The 21,395-nt window shown below is 46.6% G+C and overlaps 1 protein-coding gene across 1 annotated transcript; it reads right to left on the reverse strand.

The window, feature by feature from the left end:
* Positions 1 to 407: 407 nt before the first annotated feature.
* Positions 408 to 20,132, reverse strand: foxr1 (forkhead box R1; the record flags this gene model as incomplete). Its single annotated transcript, XM_079555439.1, has 8 exons — positions 408 to 436; positions 828 to 963; positions 2,079 to 2,205; positions 3,879 to 4,006; positions 5,118 to 5,171; positions 5,380 to 5,462; positions 16,858 to 16,950; positions 20,021 to 20,132. The coding sequence occupies 8 exons, from the start codon at positions 20,130 to 20,132 to the stop codon at positions 408 to 410; spliced, it is 762 nt and encodes a 253-aa protein (XP_079411565.1).
* Between the last annotated feature and the right edge of the window lie 1,263 nt (positions 20,133 to 21,395).

Below are 21,395 nucleotides of genomic sequence, written 5' to 3' on the forward strand. Positions count from 1 at the left end.
GCTTAATGCTCACTCATGTTCAATTTATTTTCTTGGCTCGGATACTCATCCACCGGCCACTAATCATCTTATACATGTTAATGATAAACCACAGAAATTACATACATGCCATGAAACAGACAAAACATACCTCGCCATACTTTAATATTGCGCCTGGCTTCCCTTTTCATTTATGAAGATAGAACGCTCAAAGTGGGAGGTCAGAATTTGCAGGTTTTGAAATGACACGAGGGCGGCATAAACCAGCAGACCGAGTTTATACAGGATTTTATTTATTTAATATCTTACAAGTTGTGTCCCCAGACATAAAGTAAACATGTTCAAAACAATATAATCCACCGTGAACAGGAGAGACAGCGCCCCCATGTGGTGCTCCGTGACTTTACTCAGAGGTGCAGGGTCAGGGGTCACAGAGACAGCAGTGCCCGGATCAGCTCTGAAACACAAGCGTCTGAACGTTAGCCTCGAGGGTCTGAGCTCGCTGCCGTCTCGCTCACACACTCTCAGACAAGAGCAGAGTGTGTTGCCCAAGGGCACAATAGATTAACCAAGATTAAACCGCCAACCTGTCCTGAGAGGGTAAAAAAGCTGCACTTATAATAAACAACAACAACCCAATAACAGTCATTTCATGACTCAGATAATGATACTATAACGTTTCTACACATAAATAGAAATGCTTTCTGGGAAAAGCTCGCAACCTACTGAAAATGTTCCCGTGACCCACTTTTGGGTCCAGACCCATCAGCTGAACTGCTGATTTAGTTCATGTGTAGTTAGGGGTGAGGAGGACAGAGGACACAGCCCTGGTCTAGGGTTAGCGTTACCTGGTTTAGCCGCACTCTGCTCCAGCTGTGTCAGCGTCTCTGTGGTCAGCGTGTCCAGCTCATCACGGAGGCGCTGGTGCCCGTCGGGGGTCAGGTGCCAGCAGCAGGACTTCCTCTTCCCCTCAGGGTGGCCCAGCTGCACAGACATTGAGCAGTAAAGCTCTCTGAGAAGAGTCCAGACTGATGCTACATTCCAGGTAACGGCCATTTTCCCCCCTTGAAAATCAGGCCTTCCGGTCTCAGAGTCAGGACAGATAAACTTGTGAACTAATGCTTGAACAACTGGATGATGAAAGACTAACATTATAATGTTTCTTCACTGCACAGAACCACTACAATCCAGTGCAGCGTGTTTACATACAGGTGTTCAAAAGTTTACATACCCCGGTTCTTAATACTGCGCATTGTCCCCTTTAACCTCAATAACAGCTCGGATTGTTTTGTGGTCGTTGTGGATGGGCCTCTTCATTTCCTCAGATGGTAAAACTGCCCATTATTTTTGGTAAAAAGCCTCCAGTTCCGGTACATTCCTGGGCTGTCCCCAGAGTGGCTCAATGATATTGAGGTCTGAGAGACTGAGATGACCACTCCAGAACCTTCACTTTATTCTGCTGGAGCCAATGAGAGGTCGACATGGCCTGTGCAGGGGATCGTCGTCACGTTGGAACGTCCAAGACTGATCAGTCACACTTTTCCTCCAGTATTCTTTAACGACATGCTGCATTCATCCGGAAATCTAACACTTTCCCATGTTATACAGTTCTACTACCCTTTCTTGCAGATCCTTTACCATTCTTCTGCTTTCCTCATGACTCAGACGTCAGTGCAGCTCTGGATGACAGATGCAAGGGTCTGTCAGGAGCCCAAAAACTCACTGACCTCTTATGCTCACAATCATTACAAACACAGATCACAGGGGAGGATGCTGAGCTTTAGTAGCCATTCAAACCTGTTTGTGTCGACTTGTGAGCATATTATCAGGCCAAGATCACCACTTTTGATCAAGTTCATTTTGGTAGTTGTAGTTATTATGATTTAAAAAGAGTAAACTCAGTTGTTTAACCATAAATGGCTTCGCACAACCACTAACTATGAGTGAAAAAAAATAGTTTTACTATTTTTCAAAGAATATGAATGATAACCCTGCCAGGGCATGTAAACCTTTGAGCACAACTGTAGAACATGAGTTCCATGTGTGTTCATTGACATGCACTGTCCCGACCAAACAAACAAACAAACAAACAAACAAACCGGTGGTCTCCCTGTGCCGGAGGGCGGGAGGTTGAAGGTTTTCCTGAAGCTGCTGTTGAAGCACAGATTGTGGCGGATGGTGTTTTTCCAGCCGTCAGGAGCCGACTGAAAGAACGGGAACAGATCCCTGAAAATGACAAAACAGCGAGTTTAGAGTGGGTTTAGACATGGCTTACCCCCAGATTCCACATTCTCCGTGCTCGTCCCGCTCCGCTCCGTTCCACTCCGCCCCGACCTCCGCAGCAAATGCGTTGCTATGTTGAACGTTCAGAAACACTCCACATCGTCCACTCCGCTCCGAGGGGCCTACGTCGCCTCTCCGCCACTCCGCCTCGCCACGATAAAAATACGGATCAACCCTATTTTCAGGTCCGTCTGCGCCCCGTCAGCTCCGGCCGGATCAAGCTCCACAGTTCAGACCGCACCAAACGGGAAAGAGAACGACAACAATATCCGTATTTTCAAAGTAAATACCCGCCGAGCGGACTTTATTTTAACGAAAATGTCACTATTTCACACAAAGTGACCTCGATAATTCCCTCTGGGGAGTTTGTTTTCACAAAAACAATCACATGACCCGATTAAGCTTCTGTTGCTTTCCTTCACGTAACTGTTTTTTTCTGCCTCTCTCTCCCTCGCGCAGGAGGGGGGCACAGGCTTCATGCTTCAACGTGGTATAGCTCGCATGCTCATAAATAGCTGTTTATTATTTTATTGGGAGGTTTATTTCTCAAAGTCGTTGCTTTGTGCGCGTGCTCCTCGTGGAGCTGAAGCACTGGCGGAGAGGACCGGGGCGGACTGAAGTGGAGACAGTGGGCGTTGATGTCGCAGCCGTTCGGAGTCGGGGCGGAGCGGAGTGGAGCTGAGCGCACAGGCGGATGATGTGGAATCCCGAGGTTAGACATTGTGTAGTTCTTTACTCAGAGTAAGGAACTACACAGGGTAAAGAACTAGTTCCTTACTCTGTGTAGTTCCTTACTCTGTGTAGTTCCTTACTCTGTGTAGTTCTTTACTCTGTGTAGTTCTTTACTCAGAATAAGGAACTACACAGAGTAAAGAACTACACAGTGTAGTTCCTTACTCTGTGTAGTTCTTTACTCTGTGTAGTTCTTTACTCTGTGTAGTTCTTTACTCTGTGTAGTTCCTTACTCTGCTGAGTTGATTCATTTATAGTTTGTGACGAACTCTGTAACCTGTTTCATTGATGGAGGTTGATTTTTAAGGAGGTCTCCGTTGGGTTCAGTTTCCGTCTGTACCTGGTTTAGTCGTGGGTTCAGTTCCCGTCTGTACCTGGTTTAGTCATGGGTTCAGTTCCCGTCTGTACCTGGTTTAGTCATGGGTTCAGTTCCCGTCTGTACCTGGTTTAGTCATGGGTTCAGTTCCCGTCTGTACCTGGTTTAGTCATGGGTTCAGTTCCCGTCTGTACCTGGTTTAGTCATGGGTTCAGTTCCCGTCTGTACCTGGTTTAGTCATGGGTTCAGTTCCCGTCTGTACCTGGTTTAGTCATGGGTTCAGTTCCCGTCTGTACCTGGTTTAGTCATGGGTTCAGTTCCCGTCTGTACCTGGTTTAGTCATGGGTTCAGTTCCCGTCTGTACCTGGTGTAGTCATGGGTTCAGTTCCCGTCTGTACCTGGTGTAGTCATGGGTTCAGTTCCCGTCTGTACCTGGTGGAGTCACGGGTTCAGTTCCCATCTGTACCTGGTTTAGTCGTGGGTTCAGTTCCCGTCTGTACCTGGTTTAGTCATGGGTTCAGTTCCCGTCTGTACCTGGTTTAGTCATGGGTTCAGTTCCCATCTGTACCTGGTGAAGCTGTAGATCTGTTGGACTCGGAGGCTGCCGTTGCACTTCAGGGCCAGACCAATCAGAATGCAGTAATTCACGGGAGGGCGAGGCCAGGAGCCGCAGCCGGGGCGCCACCTGCTGTCACACTGAAGTAAAACATAAACACTGCGAGAACTTCAAAACTGCAGCACAAATACCTCAAACACAGTAAAACAAGTCAAGTTCACAACGTTCCAACAGTTCTTGTAGGTTGTTCTTGACACCTCAGCTGAGCAGAACTTTAATCTGCAGGACTGCGAGAACATTTCGCTGTGACTGGCTGGATTTTCAGTGGGCAGAGTTAAAGGATCAGGCCAACGTTTCTCCAAACTGAGATATGTTCTTACCTGAGCTTAGACGAGTTGATACGTACCCGTCTGGTCTTTGTGCCTGTGGAAGAGCTTGGTAGCTTCCAACTTCACCCCCGTTTGGAGGTATAGGAATATGCTGGGAGAGGCCAAATGCTAGCAACATCTTAGGTCATTGTGTGTGACTGAGCGCACACACAAAGACCAGACAGGTACGTATCAACTCGTCTAAGCTCAGGTAAGAACATATCTCAGTATGGAAAATGGTGACCTTTAAGAACTTTGTCTTTGAATAGGCCTTAATGCTGTTTTGGCGACATCGTCTTAAAATAGCAACAGAAGAGTTTAAGTTTCAATAATAAATAAGGCTTTTTTCAGAAGGACTTTTCCACATATCCTGCCTGATATACTTTTTTATCCAAAATCTTCATTTGTAACATGTCCCAAAAATGGCTCAATATTAATCTGATTTCATGCATGCATTTTACACCCACAGAAGCTCCAACTCATGTTTCAGCCAGAGCTTAGACAGAGTGTTGAGAAGTGGCAGATCGCCAAAGAGAACCGTGGGCTGATTTCAAGTCTTACTTCCACATTTGTCATTGGTAAAAACTGTGGAAGTATTGTACATGTTTTTAGTAGAAGGGGAACCCAAGAGCAGTCTATGTTGAGGGAGACTCTTCAAACTCCACAGGAAGGCCTCATCTGGACATTGAACCCAGAACCTGCCGTGAGGTGAGAGGCTAACCACTGCGCCACCGTGTCGTCCTGTCCAAATTCAAAACAAACGCTCTTTTTCTGTCATTAGCGCACAGACAAATTCATACATTTTTGAGTGAATCAGACATTATAGGGTGCCAACTTGATACTTTTAAATACATATAAAAAGTAATTCTACCCAAGTACTGACCCGTTTGGAGGTGGTTCTGGGTTTGCGGCGACTCTTCACCGCTTCACCAGAGGCCTGAAAGCCAGACCAAAACCAGACTGAGCAAGGACTTAACCAGACTGAGGCAAACTGAAAGTGAAAACCGTCGCACCGTTTTGCGATTGGTCGAGGAGCAGCAGACCACTTCCTTCTGGGGCAGTGCATCGTGGGAGCCGGGGGACGGGGGCGTGGTTCGTTGCTCCGGGGGCGTGGCTTTGTGTGCAGGAGGGGGCGGGGTCAGCGCAGGAGGGGGCGGGGTCTCGTAGTGGATGGGGCATGCGATGTTCGGGTTCACCATGAGCCACAGGTTTGGTTTGACGAACGAGTCTGAAACGAAAGCTCTGATTATTTTGTTGATTCAAATATTTCAGCGTCATTTTAGTCTAAGACAGGGGTCCCCAACTGGCGGGCCTGGGTCCAGATCCGGACCTCCAGAGGCTTTAGTCCGGACCCCAAAGCCTTTTCATCCTCTCAATATAATTAATTTCTAAGGCTGAATTAAAAATGATCAAAACAATTTGAATATCGTAGAAATAAAATGGCAAAATGATTGATTCATTTTTTCAGCTCTGCTATGTAAATAGACAACCTCTGCTCTTGTTTGAAAATTTTCAAGAGCAATGACTGCATATGTCCGGACCCTGGACAGGTTCGTGTGGGAAAGAGACACGGTGTTGTTTAACATTAAAAACGTATTCTCTCAGAAACCTCCCGAGCTCCTGCCGCAAACCCCCTGTAGAAAGCTCAATGCAATGACATCTTATTGAACGGACAGATAAGCCATGCGCACACTTCACAAAATATGCTTCGGCCACGCAAACACCCTCTTACATTTCCTTAAAGGGGGGGTGTTATGCAAAATCGACTTTTTCAAGCTTTACATCATGTTATGTCACTCCCTCATTAAAAACATGCCTGAAGTGTTGCCTTGGCACATTCACGTATTTTTGAGTAATCTGTAAAAACTCTGATGGCGGCCATTTTAGGGATAGGTTTGCCTGAGTCCTCCTAGGAACGCCCCCACCTCCTGGAGACGCCTCCGAGCTTTCGTCACCAGCCAAGTAACCAACCACTGCTCCTCAGCAGAACCCCCTCCCCACTGATGCCACAGACAGCGTGTGGAGGGGGCATGTCGGAAAGGGTCAGAGGTTCTAAACCTCTTAACTCCCGCCTGAAACAAGAGGATTTTTTTCCTCACGTCAGATTTTTTTTTTCCATCATTTTTTTGTGGGGTATTCAACTCATTTTTGTGACTTTTTGGTTATTTTTGTAAATTTTTAATCACATTTTTATCACATTTTTGTCATTTTTTTTGTCAATTTTTTATCACATTTTTGTCATTTTTTATTTTATTTTGTCACATTTTTGTTGTTTTTCCGTCAATTTTTGTCAATTTCTTGTGACATTTTTGCCACTTTTTCATCAATTTTCCGTCACTTTTTTGTCAATGTTTTCTCACTTTTTTGTCACATTTCCATCATTGTTTTTGTCTCAGTTTTGTTGCTATTTTCACAGCTTTTATCCCAGAAGCTTTTGGATTGGGGTAAAGCCAAACTGGAGAAAATGTGCTCGGTTCAGGTGGGCGTTAAGGGGTTAATCCAAATTCTGTGTTCTATGTTCTATGTTGCATGATTGTACCAAGAAAAAATCCTAGTTTGTGAACCTGTTCTCAAACCATGGAAATAAATTCTAATTCTGATATTATGGAGATAATATTAAAGTGCTTTGAAAATAATGCTATTCATTGTATTATACATGCATTTAGGCTCATTGTACAATGCCTATGTTGTGGGGAAAAAAGTATTTGGTCAGTTTCTCAGACTTTTTATTGGATTTACTTTATAAATACTTTTTTCCCCACTGTACATTATATATATCTATTTATACCATGGTCTGGGTGAATACTCGATTCTGATTGGCTGGTGGGTGCTAACAAGCGTGCATTATTTTGGTATAACTGCACACGTAGTCCGGTAGTTAAATCACTGGGATATCACTCCGCTGTGGCGTCGCCATAGCAACGCCTGACACAGCTGAATCAGATAAACACGTAATTAGTGACTGACAGGAACGTATGAGATGGATTTTGTTTAATTTCAACGTTTTTGGCCAAAACAAAATGTTTGATAAATGTTTGTAGAGGAGAGTGAGCAGCTAGGTTAGCTACTGTTAATAAAATATGAGCTTTCCATTTCTATTGAAAACGGTTAAGGCTATTTATGATTTTCATGTACATAAAATGATCCTGCATTGAAACATATTTGTCTGGATTAGTAAAGTCAAACATAAAAGTTTCAGTTGGGGGGGCCCAGGTGTAAGCGGACTCCACCGCAGCTGTTTCCATAAACAGTTGAGCTGGTTGAGCTAGCTAGCTAGCTTCAGGTTAAACAGCGTAAAAGTGAAATAACTCCTGCCCACGAGTGCCGCACATCGGTGTTTACTTCCACGGAAAATTTCCAGGTTAGTCCTGTTGTGTTGTGATTCTGTGCTGATGTTGTTTGGTTGAGCCTGACTGAGATCCTCGTAATAGCTGCGGAGAATGACTCGCTCTGAGACCAGCCTTCAGTGACCGGCTAATAACCCACACAAAATAGTCCCGGTGGTCTGGCATATTTAGTGACTTTAGTAAATGAAACAAATATTTATTATAAATGTTACGTTTGTGGGACCCTGGTATAAGCGGATTAAACAACTCGGAGCCGTGCATTAGACGCTTATAATGCACTTCGCTGCGCGTCGTGGTGTTCTTGACTTCGCGTCGTGCATTATAACCGTCTAATGCACAGCTCCTCGTTGTTTAATCCTTACATATATGTTGGTTATGCAGTGCTGTGTTTCCCACTTACTGAACCCTGCTTAGTCCTGGTTTAGTCCAAGTTCCAAGAAAACGATCGGAAAACACTTCGTCCGATGACATCATCACATTCTGAACGGGTTGCAGGTTCTAGAATGTGATGATGTCATCGGGCACGCTGTGATGTCACCGGCAACCCAGCAATAAGGTCCCACAGCTGAAAGATAAGCGACGTGGGATAAGAGACGACGGATAAGAGATGACGGAAAAGAGATGACGGAAAAGAGACGACGGATTAGCGACGTGGGATAAGCGACGTGTGATTAGCGACGTGTGATTAGCGACGTGTGATTAGCGACGTGTGATTAGCGACGTGTGATTAGCGACGTGTGATTAGCGACGTGGGATAAGCGAGACGTGTGATTAACGACGTGGGATAAGCGACGTGGGATAAGCGACGTGGGATAAGCGACGTGGGATAAGTTACGTGGGATAAGTTACGTGGGATAAGTTACGTGGGATAAGTTACGTGGGATAAGCGAAGTGGGATAAATTACGTGGGATAAGCGACGTGGGATAAGTTATGTGTGATTAGCGACGTGGGATAAATTACGTGTGATTAGCGACGTGGGATAGGTTACGTGGGATTAGCGACGTGGGATAAATTACGTGGTGTAAGCGACGTGGGATAAATTACGTGGGATTAGCGACCTGGGATAAGCGACGTGGGATAAGCGACGTGGGACAAGCGACGTGGGATAAGTTACGTGTGATTAGCGACGTGGGATAAATTACGTGGGATAAGCGACGTGGGATAAATTACGTGTGATTAGCGACGTGGGATAAGAGACGTGGGATAAATTACGTGGGAAAAGCGACGTGGGATACGCGACGACGGATAAGTGACGTGGGATAAGCGACGTGGGATAAGTTACGTGTGATTAGCGACTTGGGATAAGCGACGTGGGATAAGCAACGTGGGATAAGTTACGTGGGATAAGCAACGTGGGATAAGTTACGTGGGATAAGCGACGTGGGATAAGTTACGTGGGATAAGCGACGTGGGATAAGTTACGTGGGATAAGCGACGTGGGATACGCGACTTGGGATAAACTACGTGGGATAAACTACGTGGGATAAACTACGTGGGATAAGCGACGTGGGATAAGCGACGTGGGATAAGCGACGTGGGATAAGCGACGTGGGATAAGCGACGTGGGATTCACGACTTGGGATAAACTACGTGGGATAAGCGACGTGGGATAAGCGACGTGGGATAAATTACGTGTGATTAGCGACGTGGGATAAGAGACGTGTGATAAATTACGTGGGATTAGAGACGTGGGATAAGCGACGTGGGATACGCGACGACGGATAAGTGACATGGGATAAGCGACGTGGGATAAGCGCCGTGGGATAAGTTACGTGGGATAAATTGCGTGGGATAAGTTACGTGGGATAAGCGACGTGGGATAAGCGACGTGGGATAAGTTACGTGTGATTAGCGACGTGGGATAAATTACGTGTGATTAGCGACGTGGGATAGGTTACGTGGGATTAGCGACGTGGGATAAATTACGTGGTGTAAGCGACGTGGGATAAATTACGTGGGATAAGCGACGTGGGATAAGCGACGTGGGACAAGCGACGTGGGACAAGCGACGTGGGATAAATTACGTGTGATTAGCGACGTGGGATAAATTACGTGGGATAAGCGACGTGGGATAAATTACGTGGGATAAGCGACGTGGGATAAGTTACGTGTGATTAGCGACGTGGGATAAGCGACGTGGGATAAGCGACGTGGGATACGCGACGTGGGATAAACTACGTGGAATAAACTACGTGGGATAAGCGACGTGGGATAAATTACGTGGGATTAGGGACGTGGGATAAGCGACGTGGGATAAGTTACGTGTGATTAGCGACGTGGGATAAGCGACGTGGGATAAGCGACGTGGGATAAGCGACGTGGGATAAACTACGTGGGATAAACTACGTGGGATAAGCGACGTGGGATAAATTACGTGGGATTAGCGACGTGGGATAAGCGACGTGGGATAAATTACGTGGGATTAGCGACTTGGGATAAGCGACGTGGGATAAATTACGTGTGATTAGCGACGTGGGATAAGTTACGTGGGATAAACTACGTGGGATACGCGACGTGGGATACGTGACGTGGGATAAACTACGTGGGATAAGCGACGTGGGATAAGTTACGTGGGACAAGCGACGTGGGATAAATTACGTGGGATAAGCGACGTGGGATAAGCGGCGTGGGATACGTTACGTGGGATAAGCGACGTGGGATAAATTACGTGGGATAAGTTACGTGGGATAAGCGGCGTGGGATACGTTACGTGGGATTAGCGACGTGGGATTAGCGACGTGGGATACGCGACGACGGATAAGTGACGTGGGATAAGCTACGTGGGATACACGACGTGGGATAAACTACGTGGGATAAGCGACGAGGGATACGCGTCGTGGGATAAACTACGTGGGATAAGCGACGTGGGATACGCGACGACGGATAAGTGACGTGGGATAAGCGACGTGGGATAAGCGCCGTGGGATAAGCTACGTGGGATAAGTTGCGTGGGATAAGTTACGTGGGATAAGCGACGTGGGATAAGCGACGTGGGATACATTACGTGGGATTAGCGACGTGGGATAAGCGACGTGGGATAAATTACGTGGGATAAGCGGCGTGGGATACGTTACGTGGGATAAGCGACGTGGGATAAGTTACGTGGGATAAGTTACGTGGGATAAGTTACGTGGGATACGTTACGTGGGATTAGCGACGTGGGATAAGCGACGTGGGATACGCGACGACGGATAAGTGACGTGGGATAAGCTACGTGGGATACACGACGTGGGATAAACTACGTGGGATAAGCGACGAGGGATACGCGTCGTGGGATAAACTACGTGGGATAAGCGACGTGGGATACGCGACGACGGATAAGTGACGTGGGATAAGCGACGTGGGATAAGCGCCGTGGGATAAGCTACGTGGGATAAGTTGCGTGGGATAAGTTACGTGGGATAAGCTACGTGGGATAAGCGACGTGGGATACATTACGTGGGATTAGCGACGTGGGATAAGCGACGTGGGATAAATTACGTGGGATTAGCGACGTGGGATAAGCGTTTTTTATCATATTTTGTCACATTTTGTCCTTTTTTTTTTTGTCGTCCGATGACATCATCACATTCTGAACGGGTTGCAGGTTCTAGAATGTCATCGGGCACGCTGTGATGTCACCGGCAACCCAGCAATAAGGTCCCATAGCTGAAAGATAAGCGACGTGGGATAAGAGACGACGGATAAGCGACGTGGGATAAGCGACGTGGGATAAGTGACGTGGGATAAGCGACGGGGGATAAATTACGTGGGATTAGCGAAGTGGGATAAACTACGTGGGATAAATTACGTGGGATTAGCGACGTGGGATAAATTACGTGGGATTAGCGACGTGGGATAAGCGACGTGGGATACGCGACGACGGATACGTGACGTGGGATAAGCTACGTGGGATACACGACGTGGTATAAACGACGAGGGATACGCGACGTGGGATAAACTACGTGGGATAAGCGACGTGGGATACGCGACGACGGATAAGTGACGTGGGATAAGCGACGTGGGATAAGCGCCGTGGGATAAGCTACGTGGGATAAGTTACGTGGGATAAGTTACGTGGGATAAGTTACGTGGGATAAGCGACGTGGGATAAGCGACGTGGGATAAATTACGTGGGATAAGCGACGTGGGATAAGTTACGTGTGATTAGCGACGTGGGATAAATTACGTGTGATTAGCGACGTGGGATAGGTTACGTGGGATTAGCGACGTGGGATAAATTACGTGGTGTAAGCGACGTGGGATAAATTACGTGGGATTAGCGACGTGGGATAAGCGACGTGGGATAAATTACGTGGGATAAGCGACGTGGGATAAGCGACGTGGGATAAATTACGTGGGATAAGCGACGTGGGATAAGTTACGTGTGATTAGCGACGTGGGATAAGCGACGTGGGATACGCGACGTGGGATAAGTTACGTGGGATAAGTTACGTGTGATTAGCGACGTGGGATAAGCGACGTGGGATAAACTACGTGGGATAAACTACGTGGGATAAACTACGTGGGATAAGCGACGTGGGATAAATTACGTGGGATTAGCGACGTGTGATAAACTACGTGGGATAAATTACGTGGGATTAGCGACTTGGGATAAGCGACGTGGGATAAATTACGTGTGATTAGCGACGTGGGATAAGTTACGTGGGATAAACTACGTTGAATAAGTTACGTGTGATTAGCGACGTGGGATAAGCTACGTGGGAAACACGACATAGGATAAACTACGTGGGATACGCGACGTGGGATACGCGACGTGGGATAAACTACGTGGGATAAGCGACGTGGGATAAGTTACGTGGGATAAGCGACGTGGGATAAGTTACGTGGGATAAGCGACGTGGGATAAGCGGCGTGGGATACGTTACGTGGGATAAGCGACGTGGTGTAAGCGACGTGGTGTAAGCGACGTGGGATAAGCGACATGGGATAAATTACGTGGGATTAGCGACGTGGGATAAGCGACGTGGGATAAATTACGTGGGATAAATTACATGGGATTAGCGACGTGGGATAAACTACGTTTTTTGTCACATTTTGGTCACATTTTTGTCAATTTTTTATCACATTTTTGTCATTTTTTATCATATTTTGTCACATTTTGTCCTTTTTTTTTTTTGTCGTCCGATGACATAAATTACGTGGGATAAGCGACGTGGGATAAGCGACGTGGGACAAGCGACGTGGGATAAGTTACGTGTGACTAGCGACGTGGGATAAATTACGTGGGATAAGCGACGTGGGATAAATTACGTGGGATAAGCGACGTGGGATAAGTTACGTGTGATTAGCGACGTGGGATAAGCGACGTGGGATACGCGACGTGGGATAAACTACGTGGGATAAGCGACGTGGGATAAATTACGTGGGATTAGCGACGTGGGATAAGCGACGTGGGATAAGTTACGTGGGATAAGTTACGTGTGATTAGCGACGTGGGATAAGCGACGTGGGATAAGCGACGTGGGATAAACTACGTGGGATAAACTACGTGGGATAAATTACGTGGGATTAGCGACGTGGGACAAGCGACGTGGGATAAATTACGTGTGATTAGCGACGTGGGATAAGTTACGTGGGATAAACTACGTTGGATAAGTTACGTGTGATTAGCGACGTGGGATAAACTACGTGGGATACGCGACGTGGGATACGTGACGTGGGATAAACTACGTGGGATAAGCGACGTGGGAAAAGCGACGTGGGATACGCGACGACGGATAAGTGACGTGGGATAAGCTACGTGGGATACACGACGTGGGATAAACTACGTGGGATACGCGACGTGGGATACGCGACGACGGATAAGTGACGTGGGATAAGCTACGTGGGATACGCGACGTGGGATACGCGACGACGGATAAGCGACGTGGGAAAAGCGACGTGGGAAAAGCGACGTGGGATACGCGACGACGGATAAGTGACGTGGGATAAGCTACGTGGGATACACGACGTGGGATAAACTACGTGGGATAAGCGACGAGGGATAAATTACGTGGGATAAGCGACGTGGGATACGCGACGACGGATAAGTGACGTGGGATAAGCGACGTGGGATAAGCGACGTGGGATAAGCGCCGTGGGATAAGCTACGTGGGATAAGTTACGTGGGATAAGTTGCGTGGGATAAGTTACGTGGGATAAGCGACGTGGGATAAGCAACGTGGGATAAGTTATGTGGGATAAGCGACGTGGGATAAATTACGTGTGATTAGCGACGTGGGATAGGTTACGTGGGATTAGCGACGTGGGATAAATTACGTGGTGTAAGCGACGTGGGATAAATTACGTGGGATTAGCGACGTGGGATACGCGACGACGGATAAGTGACGTGGGATAAGCTACGTGGGATAAGTTACGTGGGATAAGTTGCGTGGGATAAGTTGCGTGGGATAAGCGACGTGGGATAAGCGACGTGGGATAAATTACGTGGGATAAGCGACGTGGGATAAATTACGTGTGATTAGCGACGTGGGATAGGTTACGTGGGATTAGCGACGTGGGATAAATTACGTGGTGTAAGCGACGTGGGATAAATTACGTGGGATTAGCGACGTGGGATAAGCGACGTGGGATAAGCGACGTGGGACAAGTGACGTGGGATAAGTTACGTTTGATTAGCGACGTGGGATAAATTACGTGGGATAAGCGACGTGGGATAAATTACGTGGGATAAGCGACGTGGGATAAGCGACGTGGGATAAGTTACGTGTGATTAGCGACGTGGGATAAGCGACGTGGGATACGCGACGTGGGATAAGTTACATGGGATAAGTTACGTGTGATTAGCGACGTGGGAGAAGCGACGTGGGATAAGCGACGTGGGATAAGCGACGTGGGATAAACTACGTGGGATAAGCGACGTGGGATAAATTACGTGGGATTAGCGACGTGGGATAAACTACGTGGGATAAATTACGTGGGATTAGCGACGTGGGATAAATTACGTGTGATTAGCGACGTGGGATAAGTTACGTGGGATAAACTACGTTGGATAAGTTACGTGTGATTAGCGACGTGGGATAAGCTACGTGGGATACACGACATAGGATAAACTACGTGGGATACGCGACGTGGGATACGCGACGTGGGATAAACTACGTGGGATAAGCGACGTGGGATAAGTTACGTGGGATAAGCGGCGTGGGATAAGCGGCGTGGGATAAGCGGCGTGGGATACGTTACGTGGGATAAGTGACGTGGTGTAAGCGACGTGGGATAAGCGACGTGGGATAAATTACGTGGGATTAGCGACGTGGGATAAGCGACGTGGGATAAATTACATGGGATTAGCGACGTGGGATAAACTACGTTTTTTGTCACATTTTGTCACATTTTTGTCACATTTTTGTCAATTTTTTATCACATTTTTGTCATTTTTTATCATATTTTGTCACATTTTGTCCTTTTTTATTTTTTGTCGTCCGATGACATCATCACATTCTGAACGGGTTGCAGGTTCTAGAATGTGATGATGTCATCGGGCACGCTGTGATGTCACCGGCAACCCAGCAATAAGGTCCCATAGCTGAAAGATAAGCGACGTGGGATAAGTGACGTGGGATAAGCGACGTGGGATAAATTACGTGGGATTAGCGACGTGGGATAAACTACGTGGGATAAATTACGTGGGATAAATTACGTGGGATTAGCGACGTGGGATAAGCGACGTGGGATAAATTACGTGGGATAAGCGACGTGGGATAAACTACGTTGGATAAATTACGTGTGATTAGCGACGTGGGATAAGCGACGTGGGATAAATTACGTGGGATTAGCGACGTGGGATAAATTACGTGGGATTAGCGACGTGGGATAAGCGACGTGGGATACGCGACGTGGGATAAGCGACGTGGGATAAGCGACGTGGTGTAAGCGACGTGGGATAAACTACGTGGGATACGCGACGAGGGATACGCGTCGTGGGATAAACTACGTGGGATAAGCGACGTGGGATACGCGACGACGGATAAGCGACGACGGATAAGCGACGTGGGATAAACTACGTGGGATAAACTACGTGGGATAAACTACGTGGGATAAACTACGTGGGATAAGCGACGTGGGATAAATTACGTGGGATAAGCGACGTGGGCTAAGCGACGTGGGATAAGCGACGTGGGATAAGCGACGTGGGATTCACGACTTGGGATAAACTACGTGGGATAAGCGACGTGGGATAAATTACGTGTGATTAGCGACGTGGGATAAGCGACGTGGGATAAGCGACGTGGGATAAGTTACGTGGGATTAGCGACGTGGGATAAATTACGTGGGATTAGCGACGTGGGATAAACTATGTGGGATACGCGACGTGGGATAAGTTACGTGGGATAAGCGACGTGGGATAAGCGACGTGGGATAAACTACGTGGGATAAACTACGTGGGATAAACTACGTGGGATAAACTACGTGGGATAAACTACGTGGGATAAGCGACGTGGGATAAATTACGTGGGATAAGCGACGTGGGATAAGCGACGTGGGATTCACGACTTGGGATAAACTACGTGGGATAAGCGACGTGGGATAAATTACGTGTGATTAGCGACGTGGGATAAGCGACGTGGGATAAGCGACGTGGGATAAGTTACGTGGGATTAGCGACGTGGGATAAATTACGTGGGATTAGCGACGTGGGATAAACTATGTGGGATACGCGACGTGGGATAAGTTACGTGGGATAAGCGATGTGGGATAAGCGAGGTGGGATAAGTTACGTGGGATAAGTTACGTGGGGTAAGCGACGTGGGATACGTTATGTGGGATAAGTTACGTGGGATTAGCGACGTGGGATAAATTACGTGGGATTAGCGACGTGGGATAAACTATGTGGGATACGCGACGTGGGATAAGTTACGTGGGATAAGCGACGTGGGATAAGCGACGTGGGATAAGCGACGTGGGATAAGCGAGGTGGGATAAGTTACGTGGGGTAAGCGACGTGGGATAAGTTACGTGGGGTAAGCGACGTGGGATAAGTTACGTGGGGTAAGCGAGGTGGGATAAGTTACGTGGGATAAGCGACGTGGGATAAATTGGTTGGTGAGTGTTTGTAACTTGGTTGCTGAGTGTTTGTGACTTGGTTGCTGAGTGTTTGTAACTTGGTTGCTGAGTGTTTGTGACTTGGTTGCTGAGTGTTTGTAACTTGGTTGCTGAGTGTTTGTGACTTGGTTGCTGAGTGTTTGTGACTTGGTTGCTGAGTGTTTGTAACTTGGTTGCTGAGTGTTTGTAACATGGTTGCTGAGTGACCGGTAGACCGGTTGTGGTCCTACCTGAGAGCTTGTCGTACCAGATGAAGTCGTCTTTTCGTCGGGAGGTTCTGGAGGACGGTCTCTGCACCAGCAGTGTCTCCGTCGCTCGATCGTCTGAAATGTGTTGACACCAAAAGTCAAAGAAATCCTTGCAGAGAAATGAACCCTCCTGAATGTGTTGCAGCCTTCATATTTACAATCACATATGATTAACTGAGAAAAATGAATGCACTTCAATAATTTTACAGAAATCCTTATGAAAAACTGGCCACGCTCTGCCATACTATTCCCTGTCCATTCCATGCGGGGAAGTTAGTCTGGTCACGGAGCAATTGGAGCAGTTTGTAGGGGGCGGGCCTAACCCGCACAGATTGTCAGTGAAATAAACCAATCAGCAATTATATATAAACTCACAAGAGACTCCTTCATTCATGATTCGTTTTGGTCAATAGATAGTTTTCCAATGATGTCACACTCTCGCACAGTTCCATATGGCGCCATCTTGTGTGTCAGGGGTCTAATTGTTTGTGTTACAGATCATTGATAATATCGTGAAGAAATTCTTCCCACACCCGTGTTGTGTGGGGCTGATCCCGACACAACGAAGAGGAAACGTCTCAATATCACAAAAGTAATTCGTCACTAAGGAACAGAAATAGAAAAACTTTCGTACGAGAGATTTAAACTATGCCCACCTGCTCGTCCCTGGTGTCGGGTCTGACTTTACGGGGCAGCCTGTGCTTATTCCGCCCTGTGTACCTGGTAACTGGTTTCGCCAGGGTCTGTCAGCTTTTATCTGACAGATAAATGCTGCTGGTGCATTTAGATCGCTTGTGATTTTTGTGCGAGTTCATGTTAGCCTAAGCCTGCTTTCTTGCAACGGAAATTTCAAGGAGTTACAAAGCTGTGGAACTGGTGCCCGAAGCAGCAATGAATGGCAAAAAAAATCATCAAAGTAAAATGCAAACAGATTTGACAATGGGGTTAGCTAGTACCATGGAATAAAGCAAGTCTACGATGAGCTCATTGTAGACTTGTTTTATTTCATGCTGCAGCCAAACGCAAACCGGGTACAGCTAGCAGGCCAGCAGAGAAATGAGACTCACGGAGGAAGCACAGGCCGCCCCGGTAAAGTGAGACCCGGTGAGCGCGAGCGGCGGCCGGGGAGGCGAGAGCGAGGCGAGGCGAGAGCGAGGCGAGAGCGAGGCGAGAGCGAGGCGAGGCGAGAGCGAGGCGAGAGCGAGGCGAGAGCGAGGCGGCCGCTCCATTCATCAGGAGGTAAACGCAGCACAGATCAGCACTGATACACGTTATGAATGCAGCCTTTTCTTATTGTTTAACCCCTCACATGACAGCTTTTTGTTTGGTACGATGGACAAGTTTTTTTATTTTTTTTTATCAACTTTTTATTGGTGCAATGCCATTATTGCAATTTACAATTTTCCCAGCATAGTATAGGCATAGCACATCCCCCCCCCCCCCCCCCCCCCCATCTCTTTTCCCCAATCCCTCTTGAGATGGGCATCATATCTGTTGAATCATCAAATGATGCCCAAAAACAGATACACTGAAGGCAATTCCTTAAGGAAAGATCAAAATAGAACAAATGGAAATGAGAGCAAAAGAGAAAAAAAGAAAAAACAATTTAAAAAATTGAATAATAATAATAAAATAAAATAAAAAATAAAATATGACCCTGTCCAGGATATACAACCACAAGTGCATTGATATGTTATTTGAAATACAAAATGCTAATTTCCTCCGTCAAAAGACATCTGAGGAAATAGCAAAATATACATAAAGAATATGTACAATATGTAGAAACTATTCATGACAGGATACATACAATTATGTACAATGTACAATAGTGTACAGGCAGAAAAAGGAACAAAAAAAACAAATGCAGTTTCTATTCCACAACCAGTATAGACAGTAGATTGGACCAACAAGTAATATTTTCTTCTTCTTTCTTTCTTCTAGAAACCCTAATCACTTTAATGATCCACATAAAATTATCCATCGAGCGTACTTATATCCTAGGAGACTACATTTAATGAAAATAAAAGACAAATCAATAGTGTGATTTTTGTCCAGACAATACTATTGGTACTTTTCTCCATGTGTTGTGGCAATGCCCAGAGATTCTTCAGTTTTGGGAAAATGTCTCGAAGATACTCTCTAATATTACTGGAATAGCCATACCCTGCACTCCAAGGGTTATTCTGCTAGATGATACATCAAAATTAAATCTGACAATTAAAAAACGTCGAATAATATTGGCTGGTTTAACAGCTGCCAAAAAGATGGTAGTTTGCAGATGGAAGAAAGTGCAACCTTTGACTGTGAGGGAGTGGCTTGTCTCGTATAGAGATATAATTCAGTTGGAGCTTTCTGCCGCTCGAATCCACGGAGCAAAAACTGAAAATATTGCTGGTTCGATGGACAAGTTTAAGTGCACGCCTACATGTTTTACTGCTTCGATTACCGTGCACGTGTACATTATGATGATTATGTTAGCCTACCCATCACATGGCTCATTGTGAGTGAAAAAAAAACACACTAGCGACTACAGAACGCCCGTAGTAGACACAATTATTCATTAAATGTGCATGCGAGTCGTGCATAAACATTGTCGAATGCCACACAACATGGCGGGGGTCGAGAAACGGAAAACCATCTGTAACTTCTGCACGTGTCACTGTTGATCTACAACATGGCGCCGCAGTGAGTGACGTAACCTTGTCAATTCTCTGGGACGATAGTGATTAGCTGCTCTTTTGCTGTATGTCCAGGCCAACTTATTTCGCACAGAAAAGAAGGTGGTGTGGTTTACCAGGCTACAAACTTTAGATTTCAAGAGTTTGAGAGGAGTCTGGTCTGGATTTGTTCCATATCTGTGGCTCCCCCTGGTGGACGCAGTTGGTCTCAGCCTCCATACAGCTCCATGCAGTCGCCCTTTCACTCCACCGTTTCCATCACTCCGTGTAAAATTGACCACATCAATGATCCATCAAAATAAGCCATAATTAAATAAAGGATCCAAACATATGTGTCTTCAACAGATTCAAGTGGCTTTAGAATGTTTTATTTTCTCCGTGACGGTGTGTTTTCCCTGTGGAGGTCTCTCTGGTGCATCAGTATGTTTTTGAGGAACATGTGGAAGAACATTAATGACAATACTTACCCTGGTCTGTGGTGGTCTGCAGCCTCAGCTCCTGGTCCAGGTCCCACTCGGTCAGAGCCACAGAACAGTGAAGGTCCAGCAGCCAGCCGCGAGTGTGAAGCACCAGACTCATCATGGACCAGACCCAGATCTCCAGTGCTAGTCCCAGTTCAGACTGCTTTCTTCCCTGTGTTAGGATGTGGAGCTTTGCTGCTCTCACACCTGTGCAGCAGGTGCAGCTCATCAGCCAATCACAGACGAGGATGACTCTGGTCACACATCAGGGTTTATGCAGCAGCCGCTTGTCTGTTTTATCTCAAACTAAATATCCATCCATAGGGCACTTTTCAGACCCTGTAATGCTTTGCGTCAATTTGAGAACCAGACGCAAGACCAGAGAGGACTGCACTTTCATAAAACTACAATGTTTTTTGTGCATGTAAGAAAAACAAAGGTACTCTCTGTGGTAGTGATGGGCTAAATGAGCCGCGGCATCGACACTTGTATTAAGCCGAGCTGTGCCCGACTGAATCACTGTAAGAAAAGTCACGTGACCAACACTTCCACTGTGTCATTTTGCATCATGGTGTCTGGTATGTAACATGCAGCAGCGAGCAGCAGGGGGCGCCAGTTCAATGAGAGCAACACCTGGCTCATTTTGTCATTTGGGACGTATGCACCGGGTGCCGATCCTGTGGGTGCTGCAGGGGCTCGAGCGCCTCCCGAATCTTTGGGCACCGGGCGAATCTGCCCTGATACAAAATGATTCAACAGACAATGTTGATGCGCAAGAGCCGTGTCTTTTCTTCTCCTTCCCGTCCATATCGAAGTGCAATGCAAAAACATAGAAATGTGAGTGAGTCAATATTTTGTATTCATTGATGTATTAACTCATGTAAACATCTTGTTTCAGTTTCAGGTCTGTTTCAGTTTTTCACCATCCATCCATCCATCCATCCATCCATCCATTCTCTTCTTGTTTTCGTGAGGTTCAGTGGATTTCTTTTAACCATATTTGAGACCTACATTTCTTCTGAGACAATGAAGAGGCACCAAGAGCCCCCGCACCTGCAGTACAGTGATGGCATCACAGGAGGAACAGGAAACAAAACAGGGACAAAGGAGAAGATGGTGAAAGGCTGCGTCCGAAACGGGCAGATTGCTAAGAGCTCTTACGCCAAACCGGATGTGCGTCAGCGTCCGCCATGGCAAGTTGCCTCCGAATTGGTAAGTCAGTTAGGAAGTAGTTAGGAAAAGGAGCCTTGATGCTAACTATCATAGCCACTTTAGCATAAGGACCTCTGATGCTAACTAACCGGTGATTAGGAGCTATGTGCCATCCCACAAGCCACTGCGCCAAAGAAAAGCAGCTGTTGGTGATGTCACTTCCCTTTCC

The sequence above is a fragment of the Gobius niger genome (genome assembly GCF_951799975.1).
Source record: "Gobius niger genome assembly, chromosome: 4".
NCBI classification, from domain to species: Eukaryota; Metazoa; Chordata; class Actinopteri; order Gobiiformes; family Gobiidae; genus Gobius; species Gobius niger.